This window comes from Clavelina lepadiformis, chromosome 8 (genome assembly GCF_947623445.1).
Source record: "Clavelina lepadiformis chromosome 8, kaClaLepa1.1, whole genome shotgun sequence".
NCBI classification, from domain to species: domain Eukaryota; kingdom Metazoa; phylum Chordata; class Ascidiacea; order Aplousobranchia; family Clavelinidae; genus Clavelina; species Clavelina lepadiformis.
Window position 1 is genome coordinate 684,303 of NC_135247.1, and position 25,152 is coordinate 709,454.

The 25,152-nt window shown below is 42.0% G+C and overlaps 1 protein-coding gene across 6 annotated transcripts; it reads left to right on the forward strand.

Moving 5' to 3' along the window:
• The first annotated feature begins 1,880 nt into the window (after positions 1-1,880).
• On the forward strand, positions 1,881-24,277 carry LOC143468718 (uncharacterized). 6 transcript variants are annotated; one of them, XM_076966070.1, is made up of 70 exons: positions 1,881-2,011; positions 3,994-4,152; positions 4,292-4,417; positions 4,494-4,630; positions 4,712-4,847; positions 4,924-4,991; positions 5,063-5,138; positions 5,307-5,437; positions 5,588-5,734; positions 5,804-5,910; positions 6,118-6,208; positions 6,288-6,400; positions 6,478-6,547; positions 6,720-6,856; positions 6,966-7,208; positions 7,485-7,671; positions 7,735-7,833; positions 7,914-7,994; positions 8,136-8,206; positions 8,446-8,526; positions 8,615-8,742; positions 8,816-8,933; positions 9,002-9,124; positions 9,232-9,296; positions 9,545-9,622; positions 9,854-10,012; positions 10,111-10,276; positions 11,030-11,208; positions 11,284-11,340; positions 11,481-11,593; positions 11,697-11,808; positions 11,901-11,981; positions 12,170-12,320; positions 12,393-12,509; positions 12,641-12,695; positions 12,809-12,883; positions 12,953-13,075; positions 13,210-13,466; positions 13,698-13,799; positions 14,382-14,568; positions 14,633-14,744; positions 14,816-14,874; positions 15,422-15,544; positions 15,673-15,752; positions 15,893-16,049; positions 16,168-16,345; positions 16,415-16,617; positions 16,732-16,842; positions 17,025-17,178; positions 17,259-17,384; positions 17,472-17,686; positions 17,866-17,945; positions 18,318-18,637; positions 18,745-18,839; positions 18,921-19,085; positions 19,157-19,223; positions 19,451-19,563; positions 19,658-19,750; positions 19,903-20,032; positions 20,098-20,211; positions 20,297-20,373; positions 20,450-20,571; positions 20,669-20,783; positions 20,854-21,358; positions 21,453-21,718; positions 21,874-21,982; positions 22,082-22,260; positions 22,337-22,408; positions 22,476-22,550; positions 22,625-24,277. In XM_076966070.1, the coding sequence occupies exons 2-70, from the start codon at positions 4,050-4,052 to the stop codon at positions 22,838-22,840; spliced, it is 9,081 nt and encodes a 3,026-aa protein (XP_076822185.1). In that variant the 5' UTR covers positions 1,881-2,011; positions 3,994-4,049; the 3' UTR covers positions 22,841-24,277. The 6 variants fall into 6 exon arrangements, with proteins under 6 accessions (XP_076822185.1, XP_076822187.1, XP_076822190.1 ...); XM_076966072.1 differs by having other exon boundaries at positions 21,456-21,718; XM_076966075.1 differs by having other exon boundaries at positions 12,821-12,883.
• Positions 24,278-25,152: the final 875 nt, after the last annotated feature.

Consider the following 25,152-nt stretch of genomic DNA (forward strand, 5'->3'; position numbering starts at 1 on the left):
GTCACTGTCCATGGGAGAACAAAAAATAAAAATACCAAGCACTACAGTGTGATAAAAGAACAATTTCACCAGCAAAACAGCCCATTACACATGATGATAAACACAACTTGTTTGTTTGTGTCATTGCTATCTTGCATGTTTTAGGCCCGGGATTTGCTTAGCCTCTTTTCCCTGTTGATTGATTGTTCGTGAGAACGTTTTTTACTGCACTCCTGCTATAAAACGCACAAACCGCACGTGGGCGTAGCGTCGCACTTCCCTAACCACTAGCTGCTGGTTTTCACTTAACTGAAGTATAACCTCGGTACAGGACTATATTTAGCTTTCTCATATTATAGAGTCTATAGACAGTAATCTCCCAGTTTGGATCGGCCTCTGACGTGAAAGTGCCGACCGTACATGTAATACAATTTTCGGTTCGCGTTCTTCCAAACTCTTACCCCCAATGATTATAATTATTATCGGAGTTTTATGCAATAATTATGAAATATTACCTACCCAGAATTGTTTGCGTAGCATTGTTCGATAATTTTTATATTTGGATTGGGGAAAGTTTTTGCACAACATAAACTTGGCGATGATTCCTCATCGTTCGAACCCCGGTTACCGAGCTATCCTTTGTGTAAGTCCCGATTAACACATGTTTGATTATTTAGTATTTCATATAGAATTTCCCTAAGTTAGAGCTGTTCATCAGGTCCACTGAATTGGAGCAATTGTCGTTAATGCCATGCCCAAGGGCAGTTTTACCCTTTTTGGCCAGACGCAAAAGTTTGCAAAAAATCTGATGAAAGTACGCATTTTAACGTAGCCTACATGCTCAAAACCGCCAAAATCAAATCTTTCGGCCAATATTATTTCACGTCTTATTCTTCGTCTTCACGTATCTCCAATCTTTATTTAAAGTGTAATGTGTAAAGTCAAATCCCCATAGGTGGGTAGTAGGCCTACCGCGGTACTATATTACCGAATTACTGTACCGTGGTACTTTTTCTGTACCGAATAACGTTTTTCAAGAAATTTCAGACGGTTCGGGTACTCGGTACTTTTCACATGGTGATTTCAAAATTTTAACAAATATGTTTTCAAAAATACATGTCAATTAATCCTTAACACAATGTTTAGTAACTGCTGATCTTTTTTAATCGAGAAATGTCAAGTAAAATTGCAAGCGATTCACGTCACATATGGTTTGACCTCGAGTAACCTTTACCGGGGACATAATGGCGGCAAACATTTCATTTGTAGCAGCATCTTTTACACACAAAAAACTACCGATACCGAGTACCGACAAAGTATCGAACCACTTTTTAAAAATAGTACAGAATACTCTCCAAGTACTTTCTAATACTTTACTTCAAATAAGGCACTTTCAAAGTACCGACTGCCCACGTCTGCAAATCCCATGCTTTTAGTTGTTATGAAATGTGATGTTCACCTGTGATGTGCTTATAGCCATAACGTTCCTTATGCATCTGAATAAATGCATTTTCCAGCATAGTTCGCATTGGCATGTGCACAGATTCATCTGTATTGGTTTTCTTAGCGATTGTTATAGCTAATAAAGGTTTCTGGCATGTTTCGATGTTTGTTTTCATAAACATCGTCCGGAGATTTCACATTGTAAATTGGCAAATAAATAGGAGTGGAAGTATAAAAATAAAAATAGTCTAAAAATATGAATTGATAAACGCAAAAGTTTGTAAAATAGTCACAGTAGTTAATTATAATAATATTTGTAAGTAAGTATAATATAGTAGCTAATTTCAGGGTATTGATTTCAGAGTAAAATCTGGATTGGGTAACTACGCATATCTGGGAGACATCCATTCGACTGCTTGTAGTCTAGACTAACTGACTTAATATGACGTCATCACCGTCGCCATTTTCCAGCACTTTGCTTTGTTGCAGCTCGAGGCGAGGACGTGCTGCACTATTTTCGCTATCGTCTTTAATCTTCTTAAATAATTAAGTATTTTTGCTATCAAGGCTCCCGGAAGATTAGACTGAGGTAAGTTATCAGTTTATGCTGTTTTTAAAATATTGTAATTATACGGAAAGTTGTGTTACACAAAAATAACTTAGTACTTTGGCATTGCGGAAGTCAATCGTTTTACAGCATGTTACATCGTGTTTTTGTGTCTCTTTTTTATCAATAATCACGTTGTTTTTATTATCAAAATATTTAATGAAAACATATGGTTTACAGTTTTGCCTACTAAACGTTTCCAGACCTCCAGGTATAAAAACGCAAACGCGTGGTACCAGGCTCACGGACTGCCCGTGTCCATTTTAAATTTTTAAGTTGTAACTTACCATTGTATTTCATCGTTTTTGAACACACATATCTCAATATAAAGCTGAAATGAACAAAATGGGCCTAGTTGGAAAACACTGTTTTCAATTTCAACGTTTTCTGTTGTTTTAGGCTTTTAGTGTGCCATCAAACTTAGTGGTTCAGCCAAAACTATCAACTTTGGGTTTTGTAACCGCATCCCAATCTATAAGAGTAATTTAAAATAAAATCATATAGATTTTTAGGGTCTAATATACAGATACTTAACTACAGGATGCTTTTGTATACTAAAGCTAAGCTACTCAAATTGTAACGTTATCTGGTTGTGCACTTGTATACTAAACCCATATTTAGTGGTTGTGAACAACACTGTAAAAGACAGTGCTTTTCGATAAGATCTAGAACAGGGGCGGGCAACTTCTTCGGTCGGCGGGCCTGATATAAGAAAATGATGTACTTGGCGGGCCGGATTCCTGAATAGATTGGAATGCAGCTTTGTCTTATTAATGTTCATGGTCGAAAATGTTTCTTCGCAAATGTATGTAGACCCGAACAGAACAAGTAGATTCATGGCCATCTTTCTCAGGTTGGCAAACTTGGACTTATTCAGTGACGCAATACAGAGATTGCGGCAGAATGTGGCCGCAGGCCACATTATCATGTAAGACCGGAATTTGTCTGTGGGCCGCTCAAAATCCCGTCGCGGGCCGTATGTTGCCCACCCCTGATCTAGAAGGTACCGACAGCATAAATCCGAGTGACTAGGTGCACGGATGCAGAAATTACAGTGGACTGAAAGCCATTTTAAAGTCGTGATCAAATATTATGACAATTGATAAACAAATGAAATTTCAAACAAACCAGAAAGGTCCATCCTAAACGCAAAGTTTACAAAAAAGCTTATTTCCTGTGTTCTTTAGATTCCAACAAACCATTTGGCCAAAACATTTTAACTGCTAGGTGTATGGAGTTAACATTGCAGTGTAACAAACACAATCTATAAGTATATCAAACAGGGTTAAGTATTAACTTAAATACAGAGCAAAGTGGTAAATGTGTCACCTGCACGTACGAAACTTAAAAACATGCACACCAAACTTTGTCATATATATAACAAACAAGCTAGCTAGGCAGCTTGTTTAAAGACCAAGTTATAATAAATAAACTAAAAAATAAGACTACAAGAAATGTTGCCTCGCCATTTTTTGTAACTATGCACTTACGATGGCTCGTCAAACCGACATACTTTTCTATCAAAATACAGAAACAGCTTTATGCTATGCTTCAAACAAGTATGCTTTTAAACATGACACTTTATGAGTGGTAGGCCAAAAAAAACGATATTACTTGAAATTGCCTTTTGCAATAATTACCTTTATTACTAAGTTTCTATGTGTAGCATGTTAGTTTAAATCATCAAGAAACTTTCTTGCTTGTAAACTTTCGAATCCAGAATAAAGCTGTATAAAAACGCATAAAATTTTTGAAGAGCTTGTTTTTTTGCAAGTCTACACACTTTCTCATCTCAACAATTCACATGACAGATTTGTGCAATGTGTTTTCCACCTCACATGTAGAATGTTTGAAATATAACCTTTGTTACTGTTTTGCTTATGTTTTTGAATAACTAAGCTTAATGACTTGTTCCTCACATAAAATAAGCATACACTGACCCTGGTTGTTCTCTCTTTTGTCAGGTCTATATCTGGGCTTCTTCGCTGCAACTTCAAATGTGTGACATTTTATGTAAGCTATGTCCACAGGCTATGGTGTCAATAAGGGGAAGGATGGAAAGTACAACACTCTCAATCTGACAACATATAAAGGAAGATCGGCTGACACAACTAAACATTCCGGTTAATGTTTGACCATGAAAGTGGTTTCATCTTATTTATGTTTCTGAGACTTTTTGAGTTGTGTTTTGAGTGATAAGCACTTTATGCAAGTTGCTTGAACTAATTGTGATAGTTAGCTTTCATAGCTTGTTGATTTTAGGTACAACACATCGTCATGGCCTTCAAAGTTTGGGAAAAGTTCCAAGTACGCGTAGAGTTCCCCCTCCAGCAAGTTTACCTAGCTTGAAATCAGAAAACCTCGGAAACGATCCAAACGTTAATCTTGGTTGGTTTCGATTTTTGCATGTGCTGTTTTGCCTTCTAAATGCCTCTTGTTTTTATGAAAATGCTTGTATTTGTAGTTCCAAAAGACGGCACAGGATGGGCATCGAAAACAGACACGCAGAATTCGCAGCAATCGCAGCAGCAGCAACCGGTGTCGCAAGCCCCGCTGGAATCGCAGCAGCGGCCGGCTTCCACCATGTATTCGCAGCAAACAGTGAGTTTTTTATGTGCTTAGTGTTATTAGAGAACTAAATGTATTTGCAACACGTGACAAAACACGGTATGATATTTTTAGATGTATCAAGCATCGAACCAATCGATTCCGAACAATCGGAACCAGAATTCATCATTGACCTCCAGTGGTCAAAGTCAACAGACGTGGAATTCATCTCGACACTCACAAGCTGGCAGCAAAGTGTCAGGAGCAGCAGGTTAATTGAGTTAGCATAATGATGTCTTTTGGTCTTCATCTTGATTCGGACATTTATTTGATGTCGATGTGTGCAGGTGGGGCTCGGGGTCGTGGCACCACCCCCTTCTCAGTTGAATTCCCGACTCTGAGCGACATCCAGAAGGTAAGTATCACTCGCTTAAAGGTAGCGCGTTGGTGTTGAGGATTTCTTTAACAGTTAGCGTTCGTTTCCAGGAACAGGAAAACGGCCAGAGCAGTGACAAGAGCAGAGAGCAGCAATATGGACCTGGACCAAGCTTAAGGCCGCAGAGTAAGCAACTTGTTCTCATTTTAACTTGAAAATTGCAAACATTTTTCTTTCAGATGTCAAAATTCGGTTCATGTGTTGCCCAAATAATTAATTTGAACAGCCCAACCAATGCCCGAGGTTGGCAATATTACTGAAGCTATTTTCTCTTAATTAAAATGTTTCTCAAAGATGTAGCATCATGGCGAGAAGGTGGAGGTAGGAATTTACCTCCAGCGAAGGATTCAGCCGGTGAGGAGATGAAACCACAGAGCATTGAATCGACATCGAACTCCTCCACACACGCTTCTTATGAAATGACAGTGAGTATCTTGACCCCTGCTCTTCGCAGCAACTAGAAATATCTAAAATATGTTTTGAATATGTACTAAATATGTTCAGTTTGCAACAATATGGTTCATTAAAGTCATTTCATCTCTACCCAAGCTATATTAAGATATGTGATTATAAAGGCAGTGGAAGGGGGACAACAGATGTCCCAACGGGGAGCATTACATCCTGGCATGAATCCATCACAAGGCAACCCGAATATGGGTCCACCAAGTCACCCAGGGATGGCGCCGAACCCACAATACCGCTCAAACATCATGCCTTCTTATGTAAGTACCAGCACCCACTTGTAGCTTTTAAAAAAGGTGGGTTGGCTTAACTTTGGTGGCTGTTAACAGATGTACAGACCTGGCATGCACCCTGGCATGGTCCCACCCGGTAATCAAAGTGGACGGTATCAAGCGGCTGGCATGCATCCAGGCATGAGGTACCCATATGACCCAAGGTGAGTAGTTTAATGTTGTTTACATTTAAATTCCTTATAATTAGTTGCTACTTTGAAAAAGAACCAATGGTAATAGAAAAGACGTTGGTGTTTGTCATGCAAAGAAATGTACGTTGAGTCACTAGATGTCATGTTTGCACGTTCATTCCACATGAAATCTAATTAAGATCTTAAATCGTATTAAAACTAAAATCTGTCTTAACACAGAGTTCGTCAAATGATGATGCCACCAAACTCCCAACCAAACCGCACAGAGTCACCGAACATGTCGTCAATCATCTCTCAGTCTGATCTCAAGGTTTGTAAATAAAACTAATAGACTTTTGCTATCTCAATATGCGCACGATTCCAGAATAAATACTTTTTATCGATGAAAGGAATTTGATAAACTGGACGATGACGAAGGAGGTTGGGCAGGGATGCACGGGGAGGTGGATTATCAGGAGAAACTTGTTTTCAGCGACGATGAAGATGGAAATGATAAGAAAAGGTGAGTACTATGCCTACAAAATTCTCATTAATTGCTCCATGAATTTGTCTTGCATTTAAACTTATGTTTCTATTCAGCCGAAGCTCACAAAATGAAAACTTTATAAAACAATCAAATCAGCCTTCCAGCGGTGATAAAAGGTCAAAGGTAAGATGTCAAAATAAATAAATATCAGTGTGTGTCTAATGATGCCAAGTAATCGCTACGGTATGATTCTAAATGATTAATCATTTTATCTACTTCTGAAGACAACACTGCTGCTGTTAAAAACCTATGAAATATCTGCTTCTGTGGAGTAATATTCTAAACTATCTTTCAGGAAGGTGTCGCCCCTCCCAGACAAGCATGGGGCCCCCAACCAGGAGCGTATGGCATGGACCAGCATACAATGTCACAATGGTCTCATTCTTATTACAACTCTTATCAAGCTAAATCTGGTTTGATGGACTCCAGGATGTAAGCGCAAATAATTACTTGTCTGTGCATGTATGTCGCTGTATGCAGAACATAGTAGCACTAGTTGTGTACATAGCAGAGTTATGTATTGAGCTGTCAATGTGTATAGGAAGCCACATGCTTATGACAAGCGCATGCCGCCACAAGGACAGCAGTATCCTGCCGGTCAGATGCCTCCAGCCATGTACGGTCGCCCTCACACAGGGGCCGGCCCTAGGTTTGCCGGTCCGATGTCTGATCCTCCCATGATGGAGAGGGCGTCACCTGGTGGTGAAGGGGAACATCACAGGAGAAACGACAAGGAGGAAGCGATGGAACGAGCGAGGAAGAGAAAGGAGGACGAGGAGAGAAGGTTCGTCCTCGCTGATGATGTCATAATGTAGTGATTGTCTTGAGAAAGGATAAACTTTAATCAGTTGCTTGTTTCTTATCTGAGTGCTATTTTTGTCATCACCACATTGCTGCTAATATAATGTAGATGATGGGTTTATATTAAGAAATGTGCAGTAGAGAAGCTGACCACGCGGGCCAATGGCAACAAACTCCAGTTAAAACCTTGCGATGGCAACAATAAAGAACAACAAGAACTTTGATAACAAGTTAACTCTCACACAACATCCCTTTACAGGATGGCGATGCAAAGAAGATCAACGAGTGATGATAAAGGTTATCCTCATGCGATGCTGAAGTCTGACCCTCGTTATCAACCCTTTGATTCGTCGGAGGAGGTTTCAATGGGATGGCCGCCAAGTTCACAAGATTATGCCTCAATGGACAGCTACAGTCATCGGCCGAATGAGAACGAAAACATGAGGGTAAGTTTCAAAGACAAGATCAGCTCCTTTTTTACATTTAGCTAAATTGTAATTTTTAAATAGGAGCGGATGCCTGGAGATGGAATATATCGCTCCCACGTGGCCGGCCAAGTCGGTGGTCGCAACCTACCACCAAGGTTGGCAAATCAACGCCATCAGCAGGTAAATATCATCTACGTCAAAAACATGAATTCAAGAACGTGACTTGTTCGTGGCTTAACACAACTTGTTTGGTTTTATAGGAGCGAAGGCAACAAAGGATTCCGTCTCCAGGATCCCAGTCCTATAACCATTGGGCAGCCTCCACCCAACCAACACACAAAGTAATTTAGATCCTATTTCCAGTGCAAGTCTTTAGTGTGATGTGAAAAATGGCGTGTTTTTATGTTTGTGTCATAACCTTTGTGAGGTTTAGATTTTAGACTATCATAACAACATTTCCTGTTATATAAATATTTCGGCAGGTGGAACCACAAACACGTATCATGAAAAGGGAAAGAGTTCACAGTGGGGGCAGCGAGGAGGTTGATCACAGGTGAGCGTGAGAGATTGTTACAGAAACATTTTATTAACACACGCTGCGAAAATGATCATATGATTTTCCTGAATGTTGGTAAATCATGTCAACCGCCCTGTGATGAAACAATCATGACATGAAACAAATGAATATTAAGTCAACCACTCTAATTTTTTACTGAGGGCATAAATTAGAATTTTAGATTAGTGCTTGAAAGCTTTCATTTCATTAAACAACAACCTTGTTATTTGACTTAGTTCTCGCTCTCGCAAAATCTCTGAAGCATCATCCCAATCTCAAGTTACACCTACAGAGAAAGACGTTCCCTTTGAGGAAAGGTGAAATGCGTTTTGCAGTTCAAAACCTACATTAAGTGCGTTCAATTGTGGATTGAAATATGTGTTAACGCTGGCAAATTTGCATCAGGCGCTTTGTTGGACGTGAATTTTATCGAAAAGATGACAAGAGAGGATTTGAAGACAAACGAAGTGTCGAGAATGCCTCACCATCCACCACTGGAAGTGACAGAGAGCAAAGACATTGGGACGTAGGAGGTATATTTAAATCACAACTTGAGTTGGAATGGTATGGGGGTAAATGCAATTCAATAATCGCACTGTTACTCAGGATCAAAACGGTCATCAATGAAGCGTCAGTCATCCCGAGACAGTCCGATATCTGTCGGATCTGCAAGTGACTCACGGCGTGGTTCACAAAAAACACTCCTTGCCAAGACAGACAGTGGGTAGGTTGATGCACGGTCTGCAGATGTGCACTATTCTACGATATATTCAGTTCTGTAACGCTGTTTAGAAGCAGGCCCTTAACAAAACGTGGCAGCAACCAATCGAACAAGGGCGCTGACAGTAACGACAACAGACAAGTGTCAGTTCGAACCAGAAGAAGTGGCGACAAATTGAAGTTGAGGGACTTCAGGTAAATTTGTTTAAATTTTGCGAATGTTTTTATGAGTAATAGGTGTTGATTTTTTGCCTTGAATCATTGCATACTTTGCATTATGTTGAAACATGTCTCACTTCCAGGGTCGATAACGAGGATGATGTTGATAATGGGTTTGGTGCTAAGAAGAACGAAAACTCCAAAGCAGGCAAGTGAATTAAGAAAGACTAGGCCAGATTGAGATTTCTTAACGTACCACAACAGTGTTCCGCAATCACATAAGAAGTCTTGATAAACAATTCCAGTCTGGATTTTAGAGTGTTAGACCATCTAAACTTAGTGTGTTTGTTGGATCAATTTAAGGATGTTGATAAAAGTTGCATATTTGTGAACGCCAGCATGTGATTAAGTCATATGCAGGAGGAAGGTTTTTTCATGACTTGAAAAATATTTCAGGGTTAAGTCACGGAAAAGCAGATGGAGAAGCATCCGGTTTGCCTCTGGAGAATCAACCCTGGAAAAATAACAACAAAGGTTTGTTAACTTCTTATTCATGAGGTGGTGGCTGTAGATTCATGACTTCGCAGCTTAATTTAGTTAATCATATAGCAGTGCTATGATGATTGAATTCATATGACGCTATGAAATTCATGTAGTGTAGTGAAATTTGTTTCGCCCCTATCTGAGCACTTCTCTTAATTGCTGGACCCATCACTGTGCTGTTGTTGTGTTAGCTGGTGGCCAACTATTTTCTAAAAAATGCAGCGTCTAAACCAATAGCAACAGTGCAGCCGTCAACTACGACGACGAGCACAATGACGAAAGGAAGTCAGCAGAAGAAAGCACCGGTGACAACTTCCACCACAAGAGGCGACACAGAGCTTGATAATGAGCTCTCACAGGGGGCTTCCATTAATTACAAAGGTAGATGTCAAACTCGTGTGCATTTATCAAATCATATAAAAGCACAAGAATTTAATTACATGTCAATGAATGACCTTTTGGTTATTATGACATCACAGATGCCACACAGGCTGCTGAGGATGTGGTCAGGCCGCGGTCAAAACCAGACACTAGAGGGCAATCCGCACGTGAACCGCGCACCGCAAAAGACAAGCGAAGTCATGGCTACTATGACAAGTACGACAGGTCGGAGAGGAACAGCAAAGGCAACAGACAGTCAGACAGGTACGTGGCTTGAATAATGTTGCTTATACTCATTAGGATGTTTCATTTTTTCACCATTTTGGAATTTAAAAAAGCTTGGGGTCTCCCTAGGCGGGATTTTGGGCACAATGAAAGAATCTGAACTTCTTTTTGATTTATGACGTCATTTTGAGGTTGCACCCCCTTGTTGAAGTTTCAGTGGAGGTGCATTGTTCTTATTTGGCGATATCTTGGTAACCGATTAAGCTAGGGCCATTATGAACGTGTCAAAAGATGCAGAATGGCTGGTTTCCTATAACCACTCAATACATTTTAGTTGCATTTTCGCTCTAGAAAAAAAGTTATTTGAGAAAAACCTAAGTTTTGACATATTTTGTATGCAAATCACAATGTAGTTCCCAACATACAAAATATGTCAAAACTTAGGTTTTTCTCAAATAACTTTTTTTCTAGAGCGAAAATGCAATTAAAATGTATTGAGTGGTTATAGAAAACCAGCCATTCTGCATAATTTGACACCTTGGTCATAGCTCTAACTCAATCAGTTACCAAGATATCGCCAAATTAGAACAATGCACCTCCACTGAAACTTCAACAAGGGGGTGCAACCTCAAAATGACGTCATAAATCAAAAAGAAGTTGAGATTCTTTCATTGTGCCCAAAATACCGCCTAGGGAGACCCCAAGCTTTTTTAAATTCCAAAATGGTGAAAAAATGAAACATCCTAAATTACTCATACACTGATACAACCATGACGTTTATCTCTTTAATAGAAATCAAAGAGATCGTCGCGATGGCAACAGATCGCAACGAGGCCCACGTCAGGAAGATTCAAAACCTCGCACTCCACAGGAAAGACCGAAACGGGGAAGTGATCGCTACGAAAACCGCAATCGACGAGAGAGCAGAGATAAGAAAAGAGAACCTGCCGAACAGTCAGATAAAAGCAAAGGTGTGTGAAGACGTTTCTTGCTTTCATGAAGTTCTGTTGTTGCTTTGCTTAAAAGTAAAACAATTATTTTTGCAGGAACTTCGGCAAATGTGCAACATAAAACGGAAAGCACAAAACCGAAACTCCCTGAAGGTAACAAAATCATAGCAATCATAGGGGCTAAAGATTGCTTTGTTTGTTGCATTATTGTAATTACGTCATACTGATCAGTGATCACTGATCATGCTTCACATAAACTGCAAAGTGGGTAATTGTTAAGTTTGTTGTTTTAGCAGATAAACCTGCTGATAGTAGCAATGCAAGTGCGCCGACGGTGGCAACGATGTTAAAAGCTGCACCACCCACCACAAATGTGTGGGAAGAAAGAAAAAAACAAATGAATCAGGTGACTCATTCAAGTGGACATTTCATAAACATCTTTGTGTAACGACGACTTTGTAACGCGCTCGAACAAAGCAAAGTTAACAAAGTGACGTATATATGACCAGAAGGAAGTGGAGAAGAATATTTACATTCCAACTGAAGACGATAGGAAACGAACGCTGAAAGAAACTGCCCCGATCAACAAACCTGATGACCATGTCTTGAAACCAGGGAAAGGTTTGTGCTCGCTGATGTGTAACGTGTGAACGTGCCACTGTTAGGCCAAGCTGTCCCAATTTGTCAGTTATTGTGATGGTTTTGCTTTCCAGATAAAATCCCATCAGATTCAAAGAAAAGAATCGATGATGAGAAAGCGGGATATCCAGATGGCAAAGGCAGAGATTACAGCGGTAAATATTGCTCTTGTTGAACTGGTATTTTGGTAACTTTTGTGACAAAGGTTATGACTGAAAGCGTTGGTGTTGACATAATTTCGATTGAAAATCACAAATGTTATTGTGATACGATAAAGAAATCAGGAATAACGGTGTGTTGTCTTTTTCGTTACAAACAATGATGTAAAGATTGTCTATCACAGATAAAAAGTACGAAGGGAAGCCCGCTTACAGAGATGGTGTTCGCCGGCGTGGTTCATCGTCACGACCTCTGCAGCGGAAAGATCGAAAGCAATTGCTTGAATATGTGTACGATGACCGCAATGAACGAAGAAGCACCAGGGGGCGTGGCAGGTTTGTTGATTTTTTTCTTAACTCGCTGCACTCATGCCGCGCTGTCACTAACCGAACATCCGTAACATAAAGATCTCGTGGTGGAAGTTATGTACGTGGTGGTGGTAGAGGGCGAGGTCAAGTAGGTTCACTGGAGAAGCAAACATCAGCTCCAAGAGGTAGAGGCAGGGGGAACAGAGGAGGTTACAGGTTGGTTGTGGCACCGACGTTGATAATTTCATAAAAACTGAAGAGTTCTCAACAAACAAACACAAATTTCATAAAATATTAACGTACAAGTCGAACAACAAACTTTACTGAATTATTGAGTAATATTTCAGAGCACCGAGTGAAAAATCGAGTCGGTCATATTCAGTTCAGTCTTACCCATCCAAGGTCAGTCATGTTAAGTTACTGTTGTGTTAAGTGAATTGTGCTGCTTGTGCTTATCGGTTTATTTATCTATGGATACGCAATAAAGCTAAGTTAAAGCAGTGTTTATGATGCAGATTGTGTTGCAGCGTTATAACGACGATGACTACCCGGATTCCTCTGATGGATCTCGCTCAGGATCTGATGGATATGTAAGTAGAAAACCATCACAATCTCTCAGTAAATAATATCAGCTTTACAGTTATTTCGACAATATGAAGGGCCCGGCGATGAATCGTAGACGAAAGGTCGGAGAGGCATCAGACGCAGAAGATTATTCGACCAGTGACAGCTACTCTGATGATGAGCCGTACCCACCACCGAAGGCGCCAGTGAAGAGAAGTGTAAGCTGCATGCGGGTTCTTTTTGTTGTGATGTACATTCATGATATCACTTTAACCATCCCGTCATGCGGATTGGTAGTTGTGGTTTGCCATCTTTGGCACTGTAGTTGATTCACTTGGCTTCATGTTCTCAGGTGTCGAAGCCAGACAGCCATTCAAGATCAGCGCAATCTCGTTCCAACACAAGAAATGCAGCAGAAGCCACAAAGCAGAGTTTATCGGGAACACAGAACCCGACTTTCACAGCACGAGGGGAACCGACCCGTCGTGGCAGGGGCAGGGGGGCAGCTAGCTTGTCCCGGGGTAAAGGAAGAGGATCCAACGCCAGCAGGAGCACAATTTCGGCGCCCCCTGGCGGACGAAGTTACAACGATCATCGTGAAAACACAAGGTGAGATTTCCTGGAGTTGAGACCAATGGAATATTTTCCAGCCTAATTTGAATGTCATTTCAATAAGATTGCCCTCGAACTGCCGGTGATGACTACGTGCACCACTCATACAAGAGTATGCTTGATAAAAACACGTAAACCACAGAATCTATGTCTGAGGCAGATCATATCAACATGCATTCGACCCATTATGGGTTTTATTAACTTGAAAGTAATTGATGTCGTTTCCAGACCTCCAAAAAACGTGGAGCACGCCCCCTATGGTGGGGGCGGCCGGCAGCAGAGAGCATCCGCTAGCAAAGAAGGAAAAAAGAGACGACTCAAAGCTGACAAGTGAGTTCTTACTTGCATATTTTTAAATTGTACTTGTACCCTCTGCTTGGAAAGTCGTGTTCCTATGTTTTTGTGCAGCATCACCAAACATCCAGACTAGCTTGGCTAGATGCTAACACAAACCGATAACATTTTAAGTTAAGTTTTTCCACGGCAGAGCACACTCTAACTGTTAACCCTTCCATGCACGATAAATTAGCACAGACAGACATTAACTCCATCTATGTAATCATACGGCGGTCTCTGTGCAAAGACAAGATACGACTTGTATAGACTTGCAACCAGTATTTCCAGCAAACTGTTAATGTCCCAGTTTCGAGAATGACGCGATTATAGTGAAACAACTGCCTATGATGACTACGTGCACCACTCATACAAGAGAATGCTTGATAAAAACACGTTAACCACAGAATCTATGTCTGAGGCAGATACAATAACGTGCATTTAACCCATTCTAAGTTTTAGTAACATGTTCTTGCTCCCTGAAACATTAAATATTACAATCTTAATCGTTCTTTTGTGGGTAATTTGGATAAGGAACTTGGTATACGTTGGGTTTTTACTAATTAATTATTGTTACAGGCCACCAAGGTTCAAGAACCCAGGTCGTCCATCGTACAGGGAGGGTGACCATGACAAGTCAACAGCTGTGAATGGAAATCCCCATCCAGGAGCAAACAATCTTCCTCTAGGAGATGTGCATTCATCTGATGTTGGAAACGAAGAATGGGAAACTGCATCGGACAACAGCGCAGACTTCTCTAGAAAGGTGAGCTACTCATTATGTGCTGCTATCTAGCGTTCAACCTTTCTCATCCTTTTCCATGGGTCAGGTCACAATGAAGCCACCAGTTGGCGCTGAAGAGGAGAAACGTAGCGAGGCGAAGAGAAGTTTCTTGAAGCAGAGACCATCGTCAAACAACAGCAGGGGACGAGGTGGCAAAGGTAAGACCACGATTAGGCCACGTTCGACTCATTTTGCTTTAAGACATCTTATAACCATGCTGTTTGTATAGGAATGTATTCTGACCGTGGAAAGCATGAGAAAGGTGGATCAGCTAAAATGGACGGACAGGTAAACTATCGTTCTGATGTAGGATATTTAACAGGGTCACATGTTGCCTCACACACTTTACCTGAATGCAGTTGAACATATAATTTATATCATGGGCGCGGGTGAAATCTAGGTTGGGCCTCATTTCTAATTTTCGGAATTATTCAACTGTTAAAACTTGCTGTTAAATTTCAGCCCAAATCATTGCGAGGCTTTGATTCCACATTTGTTATATTTTTGACAAAAGAATGGGAGCTACCAATTTCTTATCTTTGTCGTGTTAGGGACAGTCACTGCCCAGAAACAACAAATGGAGTTTGCAATGAAACGATGACACACGTCTAGTTATAAAGAAATAGTTTTCCAACAAATAATGCTCTTCATTTTGCAATGTGCCGATAAAATACTGCATAAATTCATTGGTTACTGATGTGATTACTGCAAGATAGAGCAGTCTACGTCATATTCCTCCCCAACGAGTGTGTGTCGACTGCATTGTAGCCAACTTCCTAAGTGCTTTGCAAATCTGTTCATTTTGCTGCTTTTTGACTTTGATGAATGTTTCCAGGTGTACGCCTTGCACAGTGTCAACTACAGCAACCCTGCCGCAATAGAAGGAGCTCTCCGCGATGCGTCTTTGAGCCAGGATTTTGAGAAAGTCCGGAAGGAAGAGCAAAAAGCAAAGCACGAGGTTTGCTTCAACGCTATCGGCATTTCATGACATTCTAAAAATTTAACCAACAACGCAACTTTCTTGTTCAATATTGAACTGTCATTGATGAAATATCCCCCCATTAATATGTTTGTAACTGACAACAGGAGCTGTTTCGAAGATTTGATCTTCACAATTACGCCGGGGTGGTCAGCGTCGACGATCTTCCAGATGTTTCATCACCGAGGTAATCTCATTATAGCAAGAAATGCCTGCGTCGTTTCTTTACCATGTTAATATTATCCAGGTTGCCATCCAAGTATTGTTTGCAAGATAGAACTAAGTTTGGTCTATTTGTCAAACATTGTTGTCTTGAACTACTCGCAGTGCTTTGCAAAGCGACAGAGATTTACCTGACGACTTGGTCAGTGCAGCGGTGGACTCGGTGCAGGGTGCCAGTGAGAACAACGACGACGACGGTTTCACGCCAGTACTTTCCAAACGAGTTAAGAAGAAGAAGCAGGAAGAAATGAGGAAGAAAGATGTAAGTAGAAGCGTGGAATGTCCGACATCATATTAAGGATCAATCTATTGTCTCCCCACAACATTAAGTAGCAATTGTCTCTGAAAAAGTTTCATTTTTTTCGATTGTTACCTCACAGAAGGAGGAGAAGATGATGTTAGAAGTTGTACGAAAGGCGAAGGTCAAACAGCAGCAAAAGAATCGACAAAAACTAATTGGAAAATCTTCGAACATCATCGGTGGAGCAAGTGGCAGCATGAAGCAAGCCATATCCTCCGCCACAGAATCTGCACAAAGTGAATTATGGCCAAGCATAGGTGGGAATGGGCACACTCTGTTGTTGGTGATCTCGGTCATCACAAATATTACTAACTCTTACATCACAGATACTTGGAAACCACCAGAGGGCAGCAAGGAGCAGGTTGAGACAAAGGTGGATGCTTCGATAAGCCAACACGACAGCGGCGTTGAATCATCGGTGCCTTCGTCGCAGAGAAATTCCCCCGGCACTGAAGCTAAGCTCAGCTTCAGTCACTTTGGTGTGTCGTTGACATCGACGAGTGTCATCACATCCGTCTGTGACCAGCAGGTGAATATGGGACGTTTGGTGTTTGGTCACATTCAGCCAGTATTGGTCAATTGACATTATACATTTGTGATGTGACGTAAAATTAATACAAATTTTTTGCCCACTCTGTTCCAGGTGTCATCCACATCTAGTGTCGTGCACAATGGAGTGGGCATACCAAGCTTAATAAGCAGCCAGCAAAGCAACGTGCATTTGCAAAAGACCTTGATATCTGGTCTCAGTGACGTAAGTATCTGGACGGCGTGATCTTTGAAAGATCCTTTTAAGTTTGTGATGATTGACACAGACCTGTGCTGAAATTCATCTTGAAGAAATCAAGATCCCTAATCTGAAACTAACCTGCCATGAAGTATTCTTTATGCTCTCTTTGACCAATTTGAGTTGATACTTAACGCGATTTTTGGCAGGGCTCATCTGTGTCGCCAAGCCGCACCATTGGTCCAATTGGTAACGAACGTATGAAAGCCGCGAAACGTTCGGACTCTGTTGAAAACATCGCATCGTTGTTCCCCGCCATGAACGACAAGAATGTCATCTCATTTATCGCTGACAACTCTGATGGTAAAAGTTATTGGACCAGATTTTGCCATTTCTGAGTGTGCTCTATTAAGTGGTGCTTACTATCTTTTGTCGATTTGCAGGGAGCCACACACCCAGTTCCAACTTATTTCCCTCTGACGATTTACGCAACGGAACTTTCTCACCATTTGGTGAGCCCCATAGTGTTGCGTCTTCGGTTGGTGAAATTACTCCGAGACAAGGATTTGGTATAAACATTGTTTGTTTACCACATCTAAGCATTTGTCATAGCCAGTCTTTTGTGACATATTAACGCATAATTCTGTTGTTTGCAGGTTTTAGTCAGAGTGATTTTGCCGATGAATCGAGTGCTGTTGAGCCGTCCCTTTCGAGTTCCGCTTACCTGCCCGCATTTTCAAAGCCGACGTCTTCTGCCAGTCCTCTATCTGCAGAACTACCTTCATCACGTTCCCTCGTCAGCAATCATCCAACAGGCTTGAGTCAACCCCACGACGTCATGGAGCAACGCGTCATGAGCAATTTCAGACATGTGAGTCGTGCAGTTTTTTTCCTATAAAAATAAATCACTGCAGAGTTGAATGATGAAAATTCCACAGACCTGTTCTGATATTCTTTGATGCCATAGTTTTTCTGAAGCTTTATTGTAAGATTAACAGCACGTACTTATATGGCATGGAGTAGAATCTTACGAGTAAATTTAAATCACAGCAAATTCCGCAATCCAATATGCAGAGCGGATTCCTTGACGTCTTGCCGAGTGAAGTCAACGCACTGGCACCGAAAGCGGGGTGAGTGAGAATTTCGCAACCAACTCGCCGACATGTGTCGAAATTGTGCTTTTGTGCGGGATGATTACACCAAACAACATAAGGTTCAATCGACCAATGAATGGACATTGTTGTTCTATCTATGACTGCACAACCAGCATGTTGTAGAATATAGACGCACAAGCTTACCGTTATGATATTTAGCAAGTGCAGCTCAACTGTTAGATTTTGAAGTCTTAATTTAGAGGTTTTCAGGTTTAATTTTTGTTCGCTCATGCTTGTATGTTGCAACACAGCCAGGTGGTCAGGAGTAACTTGTCAGGTTTATTCTGTCGTTGCCGCTGTTGTTAAAACAGTGAAATACAGCTACGTTGTTTTGTGTTTCCTGTGTAGGGCTAAGCCTGAGTCTGATCCCCCTGGAGATATGACCCTGACCCCCCAGACCCCTAATAATGTAAATGGAAGAACTCTGGAGGGGTCTATTCCTGCCCCCATACCCATGCCCCCTCCTCACACTGCTGGGGGCCCAGATGGGGACTCAAGCACGGGGGTTAGACAAGGACATGAAGTAACACCCTCCGCCAGCGGAGCGGGTGATATGGGGCTCAGGACCCCGACTTCACCGTCAATTGATTTGAACATGAAGATGGAGTTAGGGCGGAAAGCGTGGGAAAACGTTCCGCAATCCTCAAATCCTGCAGCTGCACAGCAGAGTAAGTGGTCATGAATCATCAAGCTCTACAGCTTCCTTTGAATAAAGTTTTAGGTTTCTTCTTTCACCATTTCCTAGTCACAAGAACTTAATATATCTTCTGCGCAGGCATAAACAACAATGAGAGTTACACCTACCACCAGTCCACTGCCACTGCACAGATTCCTGAACAAGTCACTGTCGAGAGCTCAACCATGCAGCCTGTATGTATTGTGATGTCACTGTCCTGGATACCATCTGTCTTGCTCTGTTCTGTGGCACGACACGGCATGTTTTTGTTGCAGGTTACCGCAAGTTTGAGCGTCACAAAATCAAGCGACTGGCAACCACACCCGAAAACTCCAACGTCGTCAAGTGATGGTGAAGAATCGTGGAAAAACTCGTCAACGCTACAAAATCCGAATTCAGCTCAGATTGCGCAAATAACACAGGCACAAGATTTTAACAAGGTATTAACAGACAACGACTTTAAGTGTTGATAACTTCAAAATTTGATTCTTAACAATCTTGTTGATCACAGGCTGTGGCAAGCAACTCCAGTGAAGCCGCGACCTCTTTGCATAACAAATTCAGGACATCTGTAACTGGTAAGACTAACACTTATGTTTATCGTTCATCGAATCGCATGTAAGCGACGATAATCGCAGGATGATCGATAAAACTACCACAGATTGGTTAACGATCGTATTGATCAAATGACGCCAATCAATGATTGGTTATCATTGTCATAGTTACTCTGACTGCCTTCACTTCATGCCAGATATTTCTCTGAACCTATGAACCGAGTTTAATAGAAATTGTATTTACTCGTCAGTCACCTCGTCGACATCCCAAGCTCACCAGCTGCCTGTTGCAACTCCATCCCATAGCGGCGGATATCTTCGTGTTGAACCGACTTTCACTCCAGCACCGAGACTTGCCATGCAGGTTGGTTCTGCTGAAAATCGAGTTGTTCAATGCTATTATTTGTTGATGTTGCACTGCTTGACATTTTCTATTTAACAAAATTCTTCACTAACAGGGGGGTCATTCGAACATCTACCAAACCATCTCTTCAACTTCTTTGGCCACCAATCTACACAACATGCAACAGGCCTACGCCAATCTGCCACCGGTGAAAATATAGCTTTGTTTCTTTGTGCCCTCTCGCATAATTCAATGTTTATATGAAGCTTCGGTGGTTTAAGCACTCTCTGTCGTAGAGTAGCATTAACTGGAGAACCAGTATTTGGAGAAGACTTAAACTTACTTGTTTGTCTTGCACAGGATTACACCCCGAGTCTGTACGCAAACCAAGGCTACAGCAACCCAGCCCACGCTGCATACAGCACACAGCAACCCCGCGAGTTCAACCCACCTGTGATGATCTCCCCAAGCTCCATCGGGAACACAGCAGGTAATTTCCAACTTTACTGCTCGACGGGGCTTCGGCAGCTTGTAATGACCGCTTGTTGCTTTCAGTCAAGCCAGCCATGCAGAACACTGTCGCACTGAAGTCAGCTCAGCAACCCCACCAAGCAGCTATAAGAAGCAGTGGGATGCCGGTTAATTATGCCGCTCCGTCCGCTCTTTCAGGTGATTTTAATATTCAACAATAGAAGAATTTTTCCTGCTTCTGTTGTGAAGTTTTACAACTTTTCACATTAATTACTAAATTCAGGAATGAACCAGACAAATCTCGGCTCTGCGCAACTTGCCATTCCACGTCCACACGGTGGCGCTTCTCCTGCTCAGCCCGTACGTGGTTTGACCGTGTTTTACTTATTTTACAATTTTAACTATGTTTTCTCAATGTTATCTTTTAACTTGGCAGCTTTTCATCCCTGTCATGGCCGACCACAGCAGAGTGATGGCCACTAGTCAGGGGAGCTCCAGCGCAATGGTTAACCAAGCACTGAGTGCTCAACAAAGACCACACTCTACGTCATTCTACAGGTATGAAGACTGGTCAATGAACATTAATTTAGTGACTGGTCACTTTATAATTGAGGCCAGGTGCAAGCAATTTATCAACTTATTTTTCAATTTCCAGTCATCTTAACCAGGCCAGCAACAGCTACTACGCGCAACAACCATCCTCCCAGCTGCACCGACAACAACCATCTTACCAGCAAACCATTCCGCCTGCTCAGTCTTCCTTTCCACAGGCAAGCCCTTCACTTACGTGCACCCAGTTTACCCTGAGCTGGTTTAACCTTTGCTCTTCGTTCTCTTTAGGGGGTCTATCAACCCTTGAAAGCCATTTCACCCACCCAACCTAACCAACTAGGGTTGGAGCAGGGTTCAATATGGGCCTTGGGCAACGTACAGCAGCCCACAACTTACCCACCTATAGCCCCTCCCAATCAGCGAATAAGAAGCGAAGGGGATTTCCCTTCACACTCTCTGCAATATTACCCACAAAAAGGACCTTTTCATGTGGGTAGTAAGGTGGTTCCCCCTTCATCTGCCCCGGGTGGGTTTGGTGCGGGGAAACCGGCCATCCCGTCATCGAGCTATGCAGGGAAGAAGGCGTCGCCCCCAACGTACAGCAAAGTATCGAGTCCAAGTAGCCAGGACCACATGAGCTCAAGTGGACAAGTGCCGAAGTACACGATGCCTGCTTCTCCGACACAGAAGCCGTACATGGGGAGCCAGACCGAGTGGAACAAGCAGGCAGTCGGCAGCACACCACTGTATCAGCCCAACTCTGTGCAAGGACTACTTTCAAGGCCGTTTTCATGTAAGTTGCTCAATGATCATATGATGGGCTGTAGCAGCCAGATAGTGATTAATTGGGAGTGGGCAGTCTGTTATCGTGGCTATTTCTTCACCAGCAGCAACAGATGCTATGTACCAACCGAGCTCCTCAGCCATGTCCTACTCCATGAAGCCCCAGGATATGGTGCCCCCTGCCAGACTTGCTTACCCTGCACAATCCTTTCAACATCAGGCCGGCTGGGGCCAACCCAAACCACCGCAAGGTACCCCTGGCCTAATGGGGTCTCAACCCCCGGTCAGTTTATTGGGTAAAGGGCCACGGCCAGCGATGGTGCAAACGTCAATGATGGGCCAGAGGTTCACCTCCCCGCAAGGCTTTCAGGTTGGTGGAATGTTTAACGGATTTTTACTTTGAGAAACTTTTTGTATTTTCTCATCATACATCACGCTTATACAATGCAGCAAACCCTATTGGTGCTGCTCTGTGAGTTGTGTGTTTGGAGTTGGTTTAATAAATGTTTATTTTTCTCCTCGCAGTCGAGCGTAATGTCACCTCAACACCTCTCAACGACCCCGCGACCTCCCGTTCCTTTCCCCATGAAGATGCCGACACATGGTGGCCTCAGAATGACGTCACCCACATCAAGTAATTGATAAATTGGCCATTCTTGATACGACAATGTCAAGCTTTGCGTTCAGAACATATTTATGTGAAAGTTAAACTTGTGTTTTTTTCGTAAAACAGTCGGCCAGTCGTTCATCAATCCCACTGAGAACCAGGGACAGGCCAAACAAAACAACAGATCAAACAAACCAATCTCTCTCGGACAAGGGAAAACCCCTCCTGTACCCACCCTGGTGAGGGGCGCTGGGAGTAACTTGGTGGGGAAGAAGCCGACTTTCATGCCCGAGGAAGTCGTCAAGGTATCGTTGGCAACGAACTCACTGTGTGTGGAAGTCTGACGTCATGTTTTATAATATTACTTCGTTCTCTTTGAAGTCGAACCAAGCAAGTGAAAGGGCGAGTCTGCTCCAATCCCTCTCCGCATTCTTTCCTGACAAGAACAAAGAGGTGAGCATAGTTACGTCATAGACATGATGTAATGCATTGGTTATGATGTCATAATCATTGTACGCAGGGAGATGTAGACGACGAGTCAACCGATTGGTCGACGCAGGTTGCGAACAGCTCACCTTTGCCGAAGAGAAGACCGGTGGGTCACTTGTTAGTTGTGCTCCGATATAATAAATAATGTTCAAAACATCAACAGCATCCTGTCTGTTGCAGGGAATGCGTCACCCTGGCATCGAGAAACGCAAGGATGGCAAGGCTGGTGTCGTTGGAAGCAAAAGCACAAGACGCGTTCCGAAGAACGAGAAGAAGGATGAGTCGACAGCATCCGAATCTTCTCCCGAGTCCATCGTGAGACCGGTGAAGAAGATGACGCTTGCCGATACCAAGCCGAAGAAGGGAGAGGTTGCGAAGATACAGTTCCAAAAATAGAGACTCCATCTTTAGTTTGTCTTTTTCTTTCTGTTACGCGTCTAGTCATCTTCAATCTATGTTACTTTAGATATCTGTATAAAGCTGTAGTTGTCAGTGAAGCCAGTTAGGGCTATTTTGTTACGTGCTATGATGTGTTGATTAATGCAATATGTTTCGCTCTTAGTTCACTTTGCTTTGGAATTACCTGGTTAAGGTCCGATTGTAAAATTCTTTTGTTGCTTTGTGGGTTTCTTGAAAGTCAGCTTTACAGTTTGGTTTTGCTGCTCTATGCCAGGCCTTGTGGCCTCTTTGCCAATTTTACCATCACTTGGCTAATTCCTGTTTCGAATTTGCTCTTATTTCTGCTGCGATATACTTACCCTATGCCATCGGGTGCTGCGATAAAAATAATCCCCTTAAGATCTGGGGCTGCGATTTTGAGTTCCTTATTCTGGGACTAGTCTGTTTAAAACTGTACAAATTACACGAGGCAGGTGTCCTCGATTTCTTGCCTCTTAGACCACAATCCTACCATTCAGATTGCTAGTAACTGTAGTTGTCCTTTTATGGTGTTTGGGTAATATTATAACCCGCTTATCACCAAGTTTGTTGTACATTTTGTTAGTGCGTGTGTTGTTCAAGTTGCGGCATGTACGTTACCGTCTTCGTCACGAAATAACACCCTCATTCATGTAACTAATATTTGCACATCACACTAAAAATTTCCCAACTCTTGCTGGCCTATGAAAACGTTTTGGTCCACGCGGGGCTTTTCGCCAAGAAGCTTGAAGGATACGTCATTTGTGTGCGTGTGTATGTGACTTAGAAATGTTTTTATATCTGACACTGTGCAAATTATTTGTAGCGATTTTCAATGTACCTTGTGTGGAAGTGCGTCGTATATTTGCCATTGCTGAGCTTTTTAGGAAAAAGAAGTTGGCGAATTGTTCACTTTCATCAGCTACAGTTCCAGCCTTTACAATCATTTCTGTGTGACATCACAATGGTTTCTGTTACTTGTGCGAATTGCATTTCAAGAAAGCCTTTTTCATGAAATTTACGAAATAGTCCTATCACCGCTGTAATTTATTTGACGTTTTCAAGGTTGTGAACGTAAAAATGTGTTTTTTCGTGACTTCTGTTGGTAGATCCTCCACCGAGATTGTTGCCTATTATCCAGGTAGCCGCCGTACATGCTGCATATGTTGTACAATTTTGTTGAATTTTGCTAGCTAGCATCTTTAGATTTTTCAATGTTCGTGGTGCAGAATATTTCATTCTTTCACTTGTCTCATTAACCAGGGGATGAAAAAAGTTTCTTTCCGACATAGAAAGTGTATTTTAGCAAGTTGCTAATGAATTGTCAAATAACGTCAAAGCTTTGGATGTTTCCTTGACTCATCTCCCGGTTCGCATTATTTTGTCTACCTTGAACATTAAACCACAAACACTTGTTGTCAGTTGCTGTGAGAATGGTTTAAAGTACTGAGATGATTTCATGATCAGACTTACAATATCTGTTTAACTATTTTCTCAATAGTGGGAACGATAACTATGGAATTAAGCTAGGATAGCTTTGGTCGAAGATGTAGAAAACTAGTTCTGACTTCTGCCATTTGCATTACGGTTTATCAACTACGGAATATTGAAAGAAATACTGACAGAGGGAAATACCCATTGCACTAGATTGAGTGCTAGGTGCTTTTGTTCCAAAGGTATCCGATATCGATTCCTCGAACATGCGTCTCTATTTGAAAATGCCAAGTTATTGTGTGAACCGCTGAGCAGTTAAGAGGCATTTTTTAAATCACCGCTTGAACCAAATTAGTGAGATAATTTTGTTATGGACGTGGATTCTAGGGTTGCTGCCACACATTTATTTGAGAACCTATCGTATCCGCCGCTACGTACCCACCTCGTGCCCGCCGTGAAGTTTGCCGACTGGTGGTCCAGGTGGAGACGAAATGCCAGGCTACGATAGTTTCTGAAAGTTTGAATTGTGATACGTGTGGAATTTGTTAGACGCAGGAAAGCGCAGAGTCCAAGTTCTACTCCTAGAGTTCAAGAAAGAGCGTAATCGTCCCATGTTGACGTTGTATGATAGATATAGGTAGTCTAATAAGCTATATAGCCTTGAACAAGAGAAAAACGAAGCTTGTTTCTGTTTAGTCGTCTTATTGAACAATTTCAAATTCGACCAATGTAACAAAAAATCAAATAAGGAATGTGTAGCCCAGCCTACCAATTGGAACTTGCACAAAAGGCAAGTTTAGCAACCCGGGTTGTAGAGCTAGCTGTGAGAAAGCAGCCAAACTTTCCTAGGTCCAGTG